At 36.2% G+C, this 18,818-nt stretch overlaps 1 protein-coding gene across 5 annotated transcripts; it reads left to right on the top strand.

Moving 5' to 3' along the window:
* Positions 1–804: 804 nt before the first annotated feature.
* On the top strand, positions 805–18,760 carry LOC109047861 (SWI/SNF-related matrix-associated actin-dependent regulator of chromatin subfamily D member 3-like). 5 transcript variants are annotated; one of them, XM_042775386.1, is made up of 14 exons: positions 805–1,366; positions 6,154–6,341; positions 8,169–8,261; positions 10,743–10,875; positions 11,649–11,771; positions 11,868–11,990; positions 12,479–12,574; positions 14,488–14,589; positions 15,486–15,647; positions 15,733–15,830; positions 16,238–16,373; positions 16,539–16,661; positions 16,882–16,983; positions 17,417–18,760. In XM_042775386.1, exons 1-14 carry the CDS (start codon positions 1,355–1,357, stop codon positions 17,468–17,470), a joined length of 1,545 nt encoding a protein of 514 aa, XP_042631320.1. In that variant the 5' UTR covers positions 805–1,354; the 3' UTR covers positions 17,471–18,760. The 5 variants fall into 5 exon arrangements, with proteins under 5 accessions (XP_042631320.1, XP_042631315.1, XP_042631332.1 ...); XM_042775381.1 differs by lacking the exon at positions 805–1,366 and adding an exon at positions 2,843–3,517; XM_042775392.1 differs by lacking the exon at positions 805–1,366 and adding an exon at positions 2,847–3,517 and having other exon boundaries at positions 10,743–10,785.
* The last annotated feature ends 58 nt before the right edge of the window (positions 18,761–18,818 follow it).

Below are 18,818 nucleotides of genomic sequence, written 5' to 3'. Positions count from 1 at the left end.
TTAGTGTGTACTGTAGCCCCCAAAACAGTTTTGGACCATAAGGTCATACTTAAAGTGTCTTGAGTGCCATTAAATGATTAAAAAAAATATTGTACCAAGGGCCATTTCTTTGCAGATGCCACTCAGAATTAACTTAATTTGTCTGAGCCCTCCTTCCAATTACTTTCAACAGACTGGAGTCAGAATGTTATTTAATGAATTTTTAATGGGGGGAGTTGTGGCCTAAAGGTTAGAGAGTTTGACTCCTAACCCTAAGGTTGTGGGTTCGAGTCTCGGGCCGGCAATACCATGACTGAGGTGCTCTTGAGCAAGGCACCGAACCCCCAACTGCTCCCCGGGCACCTCAGCATAAATGGCTGCCCACTGCTTCGGGTGTGTGTTCACAGTGTGTGTGTGTTCACTGCTGTGTGTGTGTGTGCACTTTGGATGGGTTAAATGCAGAGCACAAATTCTGAGTATGGGTCACCATACTTGGCTCTATGTCACGTCACACACTCACACACACATTTCAAGTTAGTTTCCTTTAAGTTCACATTGTGTGTAATAGACAAGTTAAGGTATAGTTCATTGCATTTACATGGACATATCACAAGTTCTTGAAAGAAAATGTCCAAAAACAGAAAACTGAAAAGTAACAAAATAAGTGTCTTCATTTCAGACATTATTTCTTTTGTTTTACCATTTAAACCTTAATTCCTTTTTTGTAAAATGATGAATGCCTCTGACGTTTTGTTACACAATGGATAAACATCCATGCATTATTTATGAATTATGTCGGTTTCAGATATCCAAATATCTTTGGGTCTACGAAATATATGTATATGTGTATGTGGAGTCAGTGTATATACTCCAATATTAAGTATATGTAAATGTAGGTAGGAATGCTGAGTTGAGCAAGCATCGTTTCAAATGTAAAACTCACTAAAATCCTTGTAGTTAGGAAAATTTCTTCTTTGTCGAAGTGTACATTTTAACTATCGTGGCGAGTAGCGAAAATGTCCCTTATTGTTAATATGATGAAGTGCGTTTTACATCAATGAGACCGAAATGCACAGATAACTTTCATTTTCAGTAGTTTGACGACGTTCCCTTAATCCTTCATTGAATCGCTCATGTCAGACGATCCCCGCGCGTGCGCCCCTGCGTCTGCCGCACTCACCGCCGCCAGAGCCCGACTGAAATCACAGACACGGGGCCTTCCTCGCCAGCATCCCTCCATCCAGCTTTAATTCCCAGAGGAGGGGGGCGTATCCGAGAATCTGTCTGAAACAGCGAAGAAGTTGCCGGACACCCACCGCGTGTGTTTCAGGGGTTTCGTCTCTTCAGCTGAACTGAGGGCATCAAACTTGCAGCAATGGAAAGAAAGGTAGGAATGCAACGCCATCGCATCGCGTCATTATCCGCTTCAGTCTATACCGCAAATGCGTTTTCACCATTTATTATTTCAACGCGTTTCTGCTTAGCACGTAGTATACTATTGTAATTTTGTTGTTTTCATGCATTGATACTAATTGAAAATATTATTAGACTATACACAGTCCTGTGCGCTTGATTGACACCTGTCAATTGAACTATTACTCATGTCATTCAGTTTGTAAGGAATACTTTATCTTTTTTTTTTCCTCCATATGACTACACGGTTTTGTATAGCACAGAAATACCATGTCTGGTTATAACCAACAATAGTCTGTCTCAAAACTTCTTTCAGCTGCTTAAATACTATTGATGTATCTTGTAACTTGTGTCACACTGCTGATGAACATCCTCGTTGAGCCCAACATCTGTTCTGCATTGTGTCTGTGTGCTCCGGGACAGTGTTGTTTGCAATACTGAAGTTTGTAATTCCAGTGGAGGTATATCCATTCAGCAATACTACATCATATTTACTATTTTACCACAAATACTAGGCTAGGCAGTGTGCTTTTCTTGTAAAGAGATCTTATAATGTGTGTTAGACTATAGAAAACATGCATCTAGCAGAAAAAATATATATATTGTAAAGTTAATTAACAGAAAATGACTGAGCTTTGAAGCACCTTTTCTGCATGTGCACATGGATAATCAAGCTCATGTCTTCTCAAAACCTGCATTGCCACCCCCCACCCTCCCAGCACCCCCTTCACTCTGATTGAATGGGACATTGCCACCCTCCAGTATTAGCTTTTATGGGGCTCTTTAAAGGGGGTCTTCTACTATTGGAAGAGATTTTTCCTCCTCTTCTTTATTTTTTAATATTTTTAAATTGTGCTTAGTTGGTTCAATCAACTTGAAATGTTTTGTAAATCAGTACAATGCTTATTATAACAATATACAAATGGTAATAATTGAAAAAATACATATTTTGCTAATTTTATTATTGAATATTTTTATAATAATATATTTTTTTTAATTGTGGAGATTTTAAAAAAATTGAATTTTAACTATTTACGAAGATTTACCAACTTTTTTTCCCAACAGCTTGTCCCTGAACCTACAAACTTTGAACCAATCTTTCAGGGAAAAAAAAAAAAAGAAGATACATAAGTTGCCAAACATTGTAGTCATGCAATTATATCTCATCCTATTAATGTTTGGATCATCTGAAAGATTTAACAGCATGTTTACATCCACCTGCCCCTGAAAGTTCAAAAATGTGCTTTCATTAAAGTCAATGCAATGACAATGAGTGGGTCCAATGTTGTTTGGCTCTCAAATAATTCAAAATATCTTCTTTTGAGAAACAAAGAAAGTCAATGCAATGAAAATGAGTGGGTCCAATGTTGTTTGGCTCTCAAATAATTCAAAATATCTTCTTTTGTGTTCCACTGAAGAAAGAAAGTCAGATTTGGAATGACATGAGGGTGGGTAAAAGATGACAGATTTTTTGGGTGAACTATCCCTTTAATTGTTTACTGACAAACTCTGAGGCATAATCTGAGTGGACCCAATATGAGAGTTCACAGACAACTCTTCAGAATCCTGCCGGTAGAAACATTCCTTCAGAGTTTCCCTATAGTGTTAGTCCTTCACACTTTACCCTGTTATAATTCTCTGGTTAATAACCAGCTGTGAGAGCAAAAGGATAATTTACCGCCACATAACCGCCTATTGGAACAGCACCATGTCTGTGTTTTGATAGTCCTGCTTGCTGTGTTGCGACTTTCAGCAGCATTCCACTACACATCGGTGGTCCAGCGACAGCCCCCTTCATAGACCCCCATCCTTCCCAACCCACAGTCTGTGAGGGAAGCTACACTAAAACAGAGAGAGAGAGAGACTTGACTCTGGCCACACACTGACATGCTTTAAAAAGAGAGAGAGTGGAGAAAAGGAACGTCAGAGTGAAGAGAAGGAGGGAGGGAGCACTCTCTTTTGGAGGAGAGGGAAAGTGAGGGAAGCATACAGAGGCAGAGGTACCCGGGAAATAGAGGGAACAAAAGAGAGACTGGGGGGTTTATAAATGGACATGGAGGATTCTGCCGGAGGAGCTCGTAAAGCCACCAAGAGTAAACTGTTTGAGTTTCTCGTCCATGGAGTGGTGAGTGAGAGAGCGAGAGAGAGCGAGCGTGTTTGTGCATGTGGAAGCGTGTCAATGGCTCTGCTGATGGGAAAAATAAGATGCAGCGGGTGTTATCGGTTCATTTCTATATGATAAAAAACAGGAACTGTCATGTAGGAGAAAGGGTGAAAGGTTATTGTCTTTAACATATGGAGGAGGATAAGTATGAGAGATACTTGTATTTTGAGGGACGAGCACTAGTATGAAACAGAGGATGCTCTTTTGGTGTGTGTGCAGGCAGACGAGTGTATAGCAGGAGCACTCTATGGGTAGATCACATATAAAAAAATCCTGCTGTGGTATTTTATTCAGCCGTGAACATGTAGTGGAAGCAAGGTTGATTGTATGTGTTTCAGGGTGTTTAGTTTACTGCATAAAAATATTGACAAATGAAAGGTTCATGGAGACTTTTGAGAACTTTTGGTGGTTGTACAACTATTTTGAGGCTGCTTTCTAATGCTATTTGATATCAGATTAAATCAAAGGTATTATTTCTAGAGGCTCCTTTTCTAAAACACAACCTTCAAGACGAAGACATCCTAACCCTCTATTAGCTTTGCTTTTCCCATGTATTATTTAACAAAGCACTTACACTTATTCACAATTATTCATGAATGTGAAAGTATAGATATTTCATAAATTGATGGATTGGGGTTGAATGCAGACTCTTCATGAGTGGTTACTGGAGATCACAAACTTCTCCAAGGTTTATAAATAAGAGATCACTCTGCCTGTGATTGCTAACGGACCATGTACAATTATTTTAATTTATTTATTTTAAATGTTATAACCATTCTAACCAGTTAAATACATTTTCATTATTTAATAGGTTGTACTACAAACTTGCAAAGCTGGCCTTAAGCCATGTGGTGAAGGTTAAAAATCTCAAACCATCTGATTTTTTTTCTCCATTAATAAAGATTCACATTGTGATTGATCTGAGAACTATAATATTGGTATCTACAAAAATATTTCTGGTATCTCAGAACCAATGTAGTATATGTCTGGCACAGCAGTATTGAGAAAGTGTTGAGAAACTTATTCTGTGTGATGGTCCAGTGCTGCGGCCTCCTCCTGTGCCCTGAACACCTCCATAGCGACCTTGAGAGCCAGGGATTGGCAGAGGCGTGCAGAGACCTGCACCCTTTCCCGCAGCGTCCACATGTTCACAGCCCACTGCCTCCTCACTCAGATGTTCTGAGATTGGACCGGGCCTGGACACCAGTGGAGCTTGGCCTACTTTGGGAAACGATGCTCAGGTCGTGAGGGTCACTGCACCATACGGGAGCATCTCTGGCAGACACACTGTAGGGAGGACTGGAGCTGGGGACATTGGCTCATATTCTGGATGTTTCCACAACTTTGGTACACATCCAGAGAGTTACGGGGACTTTGTGACTCTGCCATTATGAGTCATGAACAACAGACCTCAAATCTCCTCTGCAGCGCACAAACCGCATTGAGAAATAATAACAGGACAAAAACCTAAAGATATTATTGCTCTTCGGTCAAGTAACACTTTACGGCATGATTAAATTTTTTTAACATTAAATGCTTAAGGTATTGTGAACTAACAATGAACAACTTTTTAAACAGCATTTATTAATCGATTTTAATATTAATTTATGAATATACTACTGTTTCTATCAATAAATATTTGTATCAATATATTAAATTATGAAATACAATGTATACAGATGTATGCAAAAATGTAAATGTATTTATATGTATAAATGAACAATAACCTACAATAATAAATGCTATAAAATTATTGTTTATATTTCGTTTTAACTGTTGCGTTAACTACTGTTGATGAATTGAATATTGCTATATTCAATTTAAAAAAATATATTTCCATTCATTTTATTTATGTATCACTTTTCACATTCAAATTTATTCATGTTTATTTATAAATATAATGTTTTTTTATGTTAATTAATATTTGTATCATTAAATTAAATGAAATTCTGTTATTGAATATGCTTTATAAAAATGTATGCAAAAAAGTGAATGTATTTGTGTTTGTAAATCTATTAACAATAACCTAGAATAATAAATGCTGTATTGCATTCCTAATGATCAATAAAAAAAATAAATTCCATTCAGTGTTATTCATATAGCTGTTTCACAATACAAATCAGTCCAGAATTATATTGAAAAAAAATGGAAAGGAAATTCCCAAAACACATTTCTAATTCCAGAAAGCACAATGTATGTGGACTATAGATGAATTGAGATGTTATTTGACATCTCAGTTTGCACAGTTGTCATTTAGACTGCATTAGGCTGACTTACCCAGCACCTCTGTGTTTCGGTAGAGGGCGAGCAGCTGTCGTTTCTGAAGTGACAGGCACAGGTGCGAGAGGCTCTGGCCTAATTCTGCTTCAGATACAGGATAACAGCTCCCTATAGTGCTTTAGCTCAAAAGAGTCTTTGTGCATTATGTCAGCTTGCTGTAATTGATTTAAAAGCTACAACTTTGATGAATATGCATATACGAAACTTTCGTATGTATTGTGTGTCAGACAGATAACATCGTATAACATGTCAAATGAGTTCAACAAAAAAATGTGTTGGTATCTGACTTTTAGTTGACATTTTTCTCATCTCCACAGCGTCCAGGGATGACCTCAGGGGCACGGATGCCCCATCAAGGCGCTCCCATGGGGCCTCCTGGACCTCCATATGGTGGAACACCACCAATTCGACCAGGGATGCCTACCTCAGCACTAGACCCCAACCGAAAACGTCCTGCCCCAACCCAGCCAGTGCAACCTCCCCCCGTCCAGAACCGTCCCAGAAAGTGAGTGGCACTTTTTCTGTACATAACTGATGAGAAATAATAAACATGTATTCCAAGAGCCTTTCATATGGGCAAACCTGGCTTATTGGTTTTGATGCACTTTGTATATCTGAATGACTTTTTATTAAGGTTTAGTCTTTTTGCCAGTAAGCTCTTGCCAAGTATAGCGCTCCCTAGTGACTGAAATATCTTATGTTTGGCTAGTGCAGGTGCTCTATCTTTAGACAGCAACAGTTTGATCGCTATTAAATGCCAAAATACTTCTTGGAGCATATTAATAGCTCAACATAAGTAATCACTTAGGCACAGCTATTGCCTTTCACAAGAGAGTATCACTGTGCTCTTACTTCTCAGAAGTGTAGAAGACTTGAAGTGAGGATGCTGAATTTCTGCAGGGCATTACTGTCTCGTACTGTATGTGTCCATTTCGGTACAGCCTGTACTTGGAAATGTCACTGACACTTGATTTTCTGAACTGGACTATTAGCTTGACTTTAAAACTCTCATTTATAGCTATTGATGTAGCTGCTAAGACCTAGTGCCAGATATTGAATCCTTTTGATTCACATTGCTGTCTGTGTGGCATGTGTTTCCAAAACATTGTACATACACATCAGGATCATGTGATCATAAATGGCAAAATTGTGTACTTAAAGTCACGACTGCACGATCGACTTCGCTAACAGCCTTGCGGAAAGGACCTTCACGAAGGGATTTTATTGCTCATTTTCATTTGAAACAACCCTGCTAATAGCATTCCCTTCCCAAGGGCGTGAAAGTGATGTTTGGAATTTGCTATTAGTTTTTTCAGGTCTTGTCGTTTGCACTGTATTTGTCCTTGCATTTTCATTTCGACTGTATATGCATGAAAGATTGTCAGCTGTGATTACTGAGGGGCAGCTTAGTGAATACAACAGATCTTGCTAAAAAATTCAAATTGTTTAACAAATGTTAGACCTGGATTAACAAAATTCTAAACATTTATCCCAGTACATTCTTGGCCAGAATTTCATCATATTGCAATACTGCTTAATGCACAGATATTAACATTCTGCCCAATGCAAATAAACCAATAATTATTTTTGTGTCATGGCAAATATCCAATAAATAGCCCTTATTAAATCTAAAAATATACCTAATTTATACTATTGTGTCTACTTAAATTAAAAAATAAAACATAAAATGAGTTTAGGCATCGAAACATTATAGTGTACAGAATGAAAAAAGTTATTCATTTTGAGATTAGCATAAAGATTGCTCTTATTAAATTATTAGTGTTTTTACAGAATTCATTTAAATGAACATTAGATGACCGTAAAAGCCATTTAAATGTAGGCTAAATTCATTTGTTCAAAATACAGTAAAAACAGTATTTTTTTTAAAAATACTATTACAATTTAAAACATCCGGTTTCTATTTAAATATATATAAAAAATAAAATGTAATTTATCCCTGTGATGCAAAGCCAGTCTTCAGTGTCACTTGATCCTTCAAAAATCATTCTAATTTGCTGATTTGGTGGTCAGAAACATTGCCTATTACTTTCAGTGGTGAAAACAGTTGTGCTGCTTAATATTTTTTATAGAAAATATGATAGATTTTTCAGGATCCCTTGATGAACTTACTGTCACTTTTGCATCCTTGCTGAATAAAATTATACACTTCTTAAAATATTTTTAAAATCTTACTGACCCCAAACCTTTAAAGATTAGTGTATATTCATATTTGCAGATATTGCCTATATATACGTATGTGTGTACAATATCGGCTGTTACTGAAAAATTCTGTTTAAGTATCTAACTAGAGGTACCCCAAATCAACCTATAGGAAACCACTTGGATTTCCAGCAACAAATGAGATATCTGCAAGACAGATGGACATGAGAGACGCCCAATCAGATCCTTCAATTGGATGCTTCAAGTAGGCTGTTTATTCTGCTGCATGTTAGTTTGACATTTTGTGATGTCCCTGCCTGATTGGTTTGTTCCTGTTTGCAGCTTCAAACTTGACTAAAGCATATTTCCCCAAATGCATGTCTGCACTTAAGGTAACAGATTAAAGTAAAGTAAAAACAAATAAAAAATTACATTTATTAAATGAACACAATAGTCAACATGACCTGAGAATGAATGTCCTGTTTCAGTGCATGTGAAGTAGAACATGCGGTTGCAGTCAGTTAGCTGTATGTGTGGGCTGCATGACCCTTCTCTCATGCCGTTTGTGTTAATTCAGAATGTTTTCTGTCTTATAGTTGACCTACGTTCAGTAAATGCTCATTTAATTCACCTGAATGCATTAATTATTAATTTTAGATGAAGAATACGTGACGAGTGTTGAGGCATTCACTCTCACACCCCCAACCATCTCAGTCTCTGTTTCTCAGCTTCTCCCGGAGGAGCAGTGTGGCTTAGGGTGGACGAGTCGGACCATGAGAAAGTTTATACTCCAGAGGGGGTGTGGATGTGAATGGGGACAGACATTTCCTGCTCCAACATGGTCATGTGCTCCTCAGCTCTGGACCTGAGGAGCTCTCGGTGTTCATAGGAGTGTGGCATGTTTGTCTGTGGAAAAACTTTATATGCGTCATGTTTGGGGATAGAAGAGAAATGAGGAACGTCTTTCTGAAAACAGCAGTTGGATGCAGCTCAATTTTTGTGGTCTAAATTGATGCTGGGAATAACATTATAGAAGTCTTTATTTTCACACATTTAGACCACAAAGATCTGTTTTTCAAAAATGTTATGGACTGCACAAACAGAAGATGTTCTTGTTGAACAGCACTGTTTTTTAATTGATTTTCTACACTGTAAAAAAAAAAATGGCAGCTGTGGTTGCCAGATATTCACCGTAAAAAATATGGTGACAATGATTCCAGTGTTACAGGCCGGCATATTGTTACCTGTATATTTTACAACTTAAAACCGTATGTTTCATTAAGTGATATAATGTTAAAAAAATAGCTATTTTAAAATCTTATTTTTACCCTAAAATGTACTGATAACCACCATGATAAATGTATTAAAACAAGAATCAGAAAGCGAGAATCAGGATCTAAAACAGTCATTGACGCAGTAAAGTAGTCCGAATGCCTGGTGAAATCTTGTAATGGTTTCATATTCAGTTATTTTGCAAGGACTAATTTACTTGGTTTGGTTGTACTATGGGCCTAGACTATTGGTAAATGTCTAGGTGATATAATGTTTAAAAACATAGCTATTTTACCTATCAAAATCTGTTTTTACCCTCAAATATACTGATAACCATCATAATAAAAGTGTTTAAACAGAGAGCCACAAGGCCAAAACAGTGTACAGTGCCAAAAAATCAACAACAAAGAAAAAACATCTTCAGGGTAGCACACATGACAATAAAATAATGCCATAAACATTAACTAAATAACATAAAATAACACAAATCACCCTAATATACATTATGGACAATAAAAGAAGAAGAAACAAAATTCAATATAATGTGATGTGTCACGCAGGAACCTCTGGGAATATCCTCTTACTTTTTTTTCACTGTATTTACATAGTTTTAACTTCCAAAAAAGCAAAACAGTGCTTTTACAAAAGTAAGTAAAACTACATAAAATTAATAAAAGTGTTTTAAACATAAAGCAAACCAAAACAGTGTACAGTGCCAACAAAATCAACAACAAAGAAAAAACATCTTCAGGGTAGCACCATGACAATAAAATGCCATAAACATTAACTAAATAACATAAAATAACACAAATCACCCTAATATACATTATGGACAATAAAAGAAGAAGAAACAAAATTCAATATAATGTGATGTGTCACGCAGGAACCTCTGGGAATATCCTCTTACTTTTTTTTCACTGTATATTATGCATTAATTTATAGTTTTAACTTCCAAAAAAGCAAAAAAATTGACAGTCTTTTACAGTAAAAGTAAGTAAAACTACATTAAGCAAATTTTCACTGTATACGGTTAATTAACGTAATTAACGTCACTTGTTTTTATTGTAGCATTTTTACTGTCCCCTTTTATAAAAATGACAAACAATTTTACAGTATGTTAACTATGGCTTGCAGTTTGATTGCCCTGTACAATAACTGAGACAGCCGGATGTTAAAGCAACAAGGCAACTCTCCTAGACATACAGCCACAAAATGTGCAAAAATGAATATTTACGCTTTCATAATCATGATTAAGTGTTATTTTCAACCTCTTTTTGTCCTTTTCTCACTCTTATACTCTCTCTCTGATTACACACACATACACACAAACACACACACAGCTGGAAAAACATCTGGATGGGTCCCAGTTATTCAGCAGATGGCCTGTGGACTCTGCTATCAGTCACCATAGTAACATGCTTTCCCTCTCTCTCTCTTCATCACAATCTCTCTCTCTGTTTTCCCCCATCCGTAGTGCCAAGAGAAGAAAAATGGCAGACAAGATTCTCCCTCAGAGGGTGAGGTCCATCACAATGGCTTTTATCTGTTTGTTTGTTTATTCATGTCTTAATTTTCAGTGCCAAGTCAAGAGTGATCACACGGTACAGGTAATTATGCTGGTTTCTTTTTTCTGTGGGAAAAAAGTGAAAGGGATGGGCAAGAGGGGTCCAATTTGTCACGAAGACTGCTCTTGTGAATTAGTTTTTTTCTGTCGGTGGAAAAGGGTTTGATTCCCAAGGAATGTGATGGAGCGGGTTGCATGGAGAAGTGGGATGAGTGTCTTCGCTGGGTTATTTTACAGGCAAACAAAAAAGAGTTAATTCGTTATGAGGAGGTTTGTAAAATGCTGGAGGTCACATGGGAAGGAGAGAATGATGCAACACTGTGAAAATCAGGAGAGCATCAGGTTACAATTTTGCAAGGAAATACATGATTTGTTTCAGTAACAAATCAAAAACCAGAATCAGGATCTAAAACAGTCATTGACTTAGTAAAGTAGTCCGAATGCCTGGTGAAATCTTGTAATGGTTTCATATTCAATTATTTTGCAAGGACTAATTGACTTGGTTTGGCTGTACTATCGGCCTTGAGTATTGGTAAATGTCTACATTTACCAACATTTTAGGCCAATATTACAACAATGTATATCTTTAATTATCAGAAAATGAATAATTACTGTTTTCAAAATGGAGTTTTACCTTTCATATTATCATAAGGTAAAAAAAAAGATTACATAAAATATGGGTTCACTTGCATTGTGGATAAAAATGGTTTGTGACAACAACAATGTGTTTTAGGAAGTGGATTTTCATCTGAATGATGCCTTTAATTGTTACTAGACCTGACTGCAGAATTACTTGTGCACAATGCATTTTATTAGATCCGAGAACTGGTGCCAGAGTCCCAGGCGTACATGGACCTCCTGGCTTTTGAGCGCAAACTTGACCAAACCATTATGAGGAAGAGGGTGGATATACAAGAAGCCCTCAAAAGGCCAATGAAGGTATGTGATTGCAGTTAGAAAACACATTTCAATGAGATATAGTTAGCAATAATATGAAAAATGTGGGTACAGCTTAAACTGTCTCTTCTCTTAAAGCAAAAGCGGAAACTACGATTGTACATTTCAAACACTTTCAACCCTGCCAAACCTGACGCAGAGGACTCTGAGGGCAGCATTGCATCCTGGGAGCTGCGTGTAGAGGGCAAATTGTTGGATGATGTAAGCACTGCGTTTGCATTCATAATCTTACCATCTGTTCTATAATGCAGCATTGAATTAATTTGCCATGACCATAATATTACATTATATTATTATGTTCAATTAAGTTTATTAAAATGAGCAAATGTAACCATTCCTGACCATTTTTTCCACAACTTAATTTAATTGCGCGCAATCAGCTGACATTTGTTTAATGGAAGTTTATTTAATCCATGCATGAATAATTTCCATTGATCATATGTGAATCCAACTTAGTCCTTTTCATTGCATCTAGCAGATGTAACAAAATGTATTTAGGTTGGTAGGCTAGAACAAATCCATTCAAATTCATTTTTGTCTCTTATTTTAATTGCATAGATTAAGCTAAATGAACATTTTTTGTTTATTTTGTTGAAGGTACTATTCTGTCAGTGCTAATGTTTGTTTGGCTTTGTTCATTTTGAAAGTCTGCTTTTAAAGCTTTGTCTTTTACTCCCTGTGCGCTTTAGCCTGGAAAACAAAAGAGGAAGTTTTCTTCTTTCTTTAAGAGCCTTGTTATTGAGCTGGATAAGGATCTGTATGGCCCTGACAACCACTTAGTGGAGGTAAGCATTAACTAACTCGACATACGTCAATAAAAAACATCGCTAAACCATATTCGATATTCATTCTTTACAAAAGTTGGAAGCAATTAATATAGGTAAATCTCAAGAGTCGTCTTTGCATTTCAAACAAGGATGAGGACAGTCACACAGGGCGAGGTTATGTTGCATTCGAGTACATGTCCTCAAGAATCTCTTGGCCTCTACTGTGTGACAGATTGGATTGGAACTCAATAGAAAAGTCAGTGTCATAATGAAAAGTTCAGTTAACCATACTTCAAGTTAGACATATCTTTGTGGTCTCCATAGTAACATGTTACATAAGGAAGTTGCCCATGACACTGTGGAGCATTGGCAGTGCAGCCAGAACAGAGCTTTGGGCAGCATTAATGGGAGAAAAGAAATGGATTTCTGAAGACAAATACTTATAAAACCTTTCACAGCACCCTTAACTGAGAGGCTTTGTATTCAGAGAATGCATTTTACTCTTTTAGTGGAGGATCCATTGTGCACAGGTGCTATTCAGACACACTCAGGCATTTACTTTACACAAGGGAACCTTCCCAGCTGCCTCACGCACTTAATATTTATGCACTTTATTAGGGACATTGAAGTCTTGGGAATGCAGATACACAGAAGTGGGCTGCAGCTCTCAAGGAGTGACCCTTATGCCTCCAGCGCATTGGAACTGGCTGAACGCATCGCATTTGGGTTTATTCAGCAGCTCTTTAAATTGTCCTTGGTGACTGTGGGTTTTCATCATAACACACACCAGATTGAGGCGTGCGATAAAAAGAGTGATTTACCTGCGGAGAAAGACGGCATTGAAAAAACCCTCCAATGTCAAGCAAAGCTAATTGAGTTGAGCTGTGAGTCATTGGCATTATGCTGTCTCTTTAAAATAGCGCTGAAACATGTGGTGGTTTAGGGAAAATGCAAGTGAGATCGCATAAAGAGCCTGATCATTTTATTCACTCACACATTTGAATGTATCCTCCATGCAGAAACAGCACATAAGCAAGTCCGTAGTTAATACAGATTTTTAATTTTTTTTTTTTTCATTTTAAGATTTGATGGCCTCTCTCAATAGCTAAAATATAATGTACAGGCAAGTTATATCACTAGTGTAATACTGTCACTCATATTTAGAGTTTCAGATTTGAACAAACCCATAACTATAAATATTACATTTTGGTGCTGCTTTTTGAGAAAAGGTGTCAGAATTATGTTTTCACTTTGTGGTCAATAAATCAGTCAAAAAAAATCCCATAGATTTAAGGCCCTTTCCCACCAAGGATGAAAACTGTGATGCTAAAGTTGAAGTTTTAAAAATTGTTCTAAATTAAAATGCATAGCACAACTACAGCGATAATGGCACAGAGGAACAATATCATTGTAAAAAAAAAAATTCCAGCTGATAAACGATAAACACATTGACAGAAAATCAGAATCTATCCTGCTTTAAAGATCTTGAGCATTTAAAGCGGCATACAGTAAAACTGCAGTGCTTGCTTAGAATAAAAATAATGTTATTGTGCTTGGTGTGGGCACTAATATAGTTATCATACTTGTCTTTATAGTTATCAATCTTTCTGTGAATAGACCTTTAAATTAAATAAGACTTGGAGGCTAGAAAGTGACTACCTGAAAACCAGCCAGAATAGTCTAGCAACCAACTAGTAAATGCATAGCAACCTGCTAAAAAACACTCTAAACACCATAGCAACACTCTAACAACCACTAAGAACATCTTAGCAACTGCCTGCCCTGACAAACACCCTCGACACAGACAAACCCTCCTCAGATTTTCTTCAGAATATATCAAAATCTGGTCTGAAATTGCTGTATACCTCTCATGCAGCAGTTTTATATTATGTGCCCGGTGTTTAGGCTGAATTTGTGTTTGATCCTAACAGTGGCACCGCACTCCGACGACCCAGGAGACAGATGGCTTTCAGGTGAAGAGGCCTGGTGATGTGAATGTGCGCTGTACCCTCTTACTCATGCTGGATTACCAGGTGCGTGATTATAATTACAGATTACGTCTGATGGATTAACAGTGGACAGTTTGTATGCTGTAGGTTTATGAGCATGACTTTAAACTCTTTAAATGATAACTATGTGAAAAATTGACTATGGGCTTTAAAAGTCTGAGACTGTGGGGACTGAAAATCTGAGATTCAAAATCCAGTCTAGACCTAGAAATAAAGTTTTAGTTTTAAGATATTGATTTTTTTTAAACAATTAAGTTAGGAGCTAAATAAAATGTATTGCATTAATTATTGTACAAAATGTATACCACCAAATAAATGTGTTGAGAATTAGAAATGGCCAATTAGAAATTCATCTGCATAATGATAGCTTTATCTTAATTGTCTTGAAACGCACTGTAATTAAAAGCTATAGTCAAGTCATTCATCTCTAAAAGTTTGATTGCCCTTCTCTGTTCACCAAAGTAGCTATAGCTAGTGACTAAATGACTCTTAATTACAGCAATTTTCACTTTGCTAACTACAACCTGGTGGGAAGAGGCTTGATTTGTCAGAAAACTAAAGCTCTGTTTTTAAACAATGGAGATTTAAATGTAGAAAAAGAGACAATGAAACAGATTGCAGTTGTGTAGTTGACTTGTAATGTCAAGTAGTTTTAGCAGTATCCAGATAAACAACATGCTATATCCATCTAGAACTAGTTAAAAAAACATTTAAATCTTTTATAATTATAATAATCATTTTACATTAAGTTTTTGTGAGATTAAATTGAAGTGTCTTATTTTTAAGACGTTATGTCATCTATTCAAGTATACTGAATGTAAATCGTAGTATGGTAATGTACTAAATATGTGAATATTTTATAAAGGTATAGTTCTTTTGTAATTTTTCTATTTAATTTCTTTATTCATTGTGCATTTCAGCCTCCTCAGTTTAAGTTGGATCCTCGCCTTGCACGTCTCCTTGGCATCCACACTCAGACCCGCTCCTGCATCATCCAGGCTTTATGGCAGTACGTCAAGACCAACAAGCTGCAGGATCCTCATGAAAAGGAGTACATCAACTGTGATAAATATTTCCAGCAGGTACTACCATACTTCTGTCATATAAAATACTTTCTTCGTTTTGGTGTTAACATTTTGCCTGATAGCAAACTCATTTATTTCTCAGATCTTTGACTGTCCTCGTCTGAAGTTTTGTGAGATCCCCCAGCGACTAACTAACCTCCTGCTGCCGCCAGATCCTATTGTCATCAATCATGTTATCAGGTAAGTGGTCATCAATTCAGAATGTTTCTCCATTTATTGTATCCTCAAACTTAAAATCATGTCATCTATAGCAGTTTTAAGTCCTTTGACATGAATGGACCTTTCAGGGGCTTGTTTTTGTTTACAATTTAAAGGGATAATTCACCCAAAAATGGACATTTTGCGATTTACTCACCCCCATATTGTTCCAAACTGGTATAATATAATTTTGTACGTAATACTGTACACAAAAATAGAATTGTTTAAAGATTCTTTGAATGGATTCATAGCTTGTAGGTTGTTGTTTTACACTGAAAAAGCAACAGCATATAGCTTTACAATGACATGAGGGTGAGTAACTAAGGAGAGAATTTTACTTTCCGATAAACTGTTCTTTTAAATGCCTTTTTCAATTTTTATTTTATCAGCGTGGATCCAAATGACCAGAAGAAGACAGCTTGCTATGACATTGATGTTGAAGTTGATGATCCTCTTAAGAGTCAGATGAATGGATTCCTGCTGTCCACAGCCAATCAGCAAGAGATTGCATCCCTGGACAACAAGGTCAGAAAGAGCTTTAACATTAATATGTGAAACCCATCGGGACAAGAATTATTGAATGCCTAGATGCTGTTTTATTTAACTTAATATAAACCCTATGCATAACTATTAAGTCCTGGTTGTACATTTGGTGTTCCCTTAACAATCACATTTTCATTTATTCTTTAGATCCATGAAACTATTGAGTCCATCAATCAACTGAAGATCCAAAGAGATTTTATGCTTAGCTTCTCTAGAGACCCCAAGGGCTACATCCAGGACTGGATCTGCTCCCAGAACCGGGACCTTAAGGTGAATGTAAACTATGTGTACCAAAAATCATAGTCATATACAGTATTATTATACCAAATATCAAATCATTTTGCACACTTAATATATGTCAAAATTTAGGTTTAAACATTAAACATTTTTTGAAACAGTGTCTCTACCTAGTGGTCGAAAGGATGTAACTGCTAATAGAGAAATTATCTTTTCTGCCGTTTTTGAACTGGACTGGATTTTGTGCTTACAGCTGATGACAGATACAGTAGGAAATCCAGAGGAAGAGAGAAGAGCAGCGTTTTATAACCAGCCCTGGTCTCAGGAAGCTGTCAGCCGCTATTTCTATTGCAAGGTGAGGGGTACATGCAAATGAATCGTGTTAGCGACAAACGTTTGGGGTCAGTAAGAATTATTTGAAAGAAATGCCTACTTTTATTCAGCAAGGATGCATTAAACTGGTCAAAAGGGACAATAAAGACATTTAGCAGCACAAACATTAAGCAGCACAAATGTTTTCAAAATTGATAATAATAATATTAAATAAAGTTTCTTAAGGACTAAATCGGCATATTAGCATGATTTCTGAAGGATCATGTGACACTGAGACACTGAAGGCTGGAATAATGGCTGCTGAAAATTCGTGTTTTTTTTTGCCATCATAGGGATAAATTACATTTTAAAATATGTTAAATAAAAAAACGTTAGAATTTTTACGTTAGAATCAAAAGTGCTCATTTTACTTGTTCTGTTTATTTACAAATGTATGCTTCCTTCCTTTTATGTAGATTCAACAACGAAGACAGGAGCTTGAACAAGCTTTGGCAATGCGAAACACCTAAAATATCTCAGTTTCAAAAATATATCAGTTTCAAGAATAAGTTGACAACTAATTTGCTTCACCTGTGGCTTGGTCACTTTTATTCTGGTGATATCCACACTGGGCAGTTTTCCATGGACATGAAAGGATTAGTGAGTGAGGTTTGGACTGATTTTTTAACCAATGAGGGTCAATGAAAGTGTAATTGTACTCTTATTTAATGTATGTTTACTGTACAGCTGAATGTATAACCTCACAGTACAATGAATTTAAGAAAGTGGCTTGGAAATGCCACTTTCACACTGATAACACAAATACAGCAGCTATCGTAATTGTTTTTACTTCAGTTTTTTGATGCACATGAAGTGCAGATACACTGTGTGTCTTCTCACTTAGAAAGGTAGAAAATGAATAAAAATGTATGATGCCTGGGAATTTTTTTAACCATTAATGACATGCTTAATGTTAGTATGTAAGTGTAGATTTTGAATTTGTTAAGTTTTTTCTACATGTTTTTTCAACACATTCTGCTTTCAGCTTTCTCCTTTGTTTTTCTGTATTTAAATTTGCACTGTGCAAAAAACATCATGAAGAAATCCACTGGATGAAAATCAGCCAACTTTATTTGCAATAAGTGACATTTATTGTCATCATTTTAATATATTAATGAAAATTAAATATTCATGCTACAATAAGGTAAATCATTCTGATTTGTGAACACTTGTGTTAACAATACCAATTTTTGTCTATTGTTAAAAACTACAAAATAATTTCCCATAAGCAGTGTTTATAAATAATGTTTGAAAGCATCTTCATTTTCAGAGGCTTTAAATGCCAGTAAAACAAATATGTTTTAAATATTGTGTGTTGATAAATACAATAATGCATGTTGCATGTGAAGGTTTTCATGTTTTTATTTTTATGAGTTTCTTTTTATTAGCATTATTCCAAAATGTTTTGAATCTTTGTTGCCTTCTCAAATCATTGATATGCACAGGAAGCATTAACCAAAGGTTAAGTACGGTTACATCATCTTTGTGAATGCCAATAAATTACTTAATTTTACTGAATATTCCATCACACAAGTTGATGGCATTTGTATACATGTGGCCTGAGATGTGCTTGATGCACAAGTGTAACAGATGAGAACTATTTGGTACTCTTAAATGTGAATGGGTGTTCAGAGGCACTGACCCCTTTACCTTTTTACAAGACATTCTTACTGTGTTATGTGTTTTATTTAAATAAGTGCAGTGCGTCTGTTATGGACATTTTGAACAAGATTAATAAAATAAATACATGATAAAATAAATTCACATCCTTTTTTTGTTATGATTCTCTAGGGCATAACATAACCTTGTAATTAGAAT

The sequence above is a fragment of the Cyprinus carpio genome, chromosome A2 (genome assembly GCF_018340385.1).
Source record: "Cyprinus carpio isolate SPL01 chromosome A2, ASM1834038v1, whole genome shotgun sequence".
Classification (NCBI taxonomy): domain Eukaryota; kingdom Metazoa; phylum Chordata; class Actinopteri; order Cypriniformes; family Cyprinidae; genus Cyprinus; species Cyprinus carpio.
Note: the sequence above shows the minus strand (reverse complement) of the source record. Positions and strands in the feature narration are given on the sequence as shown.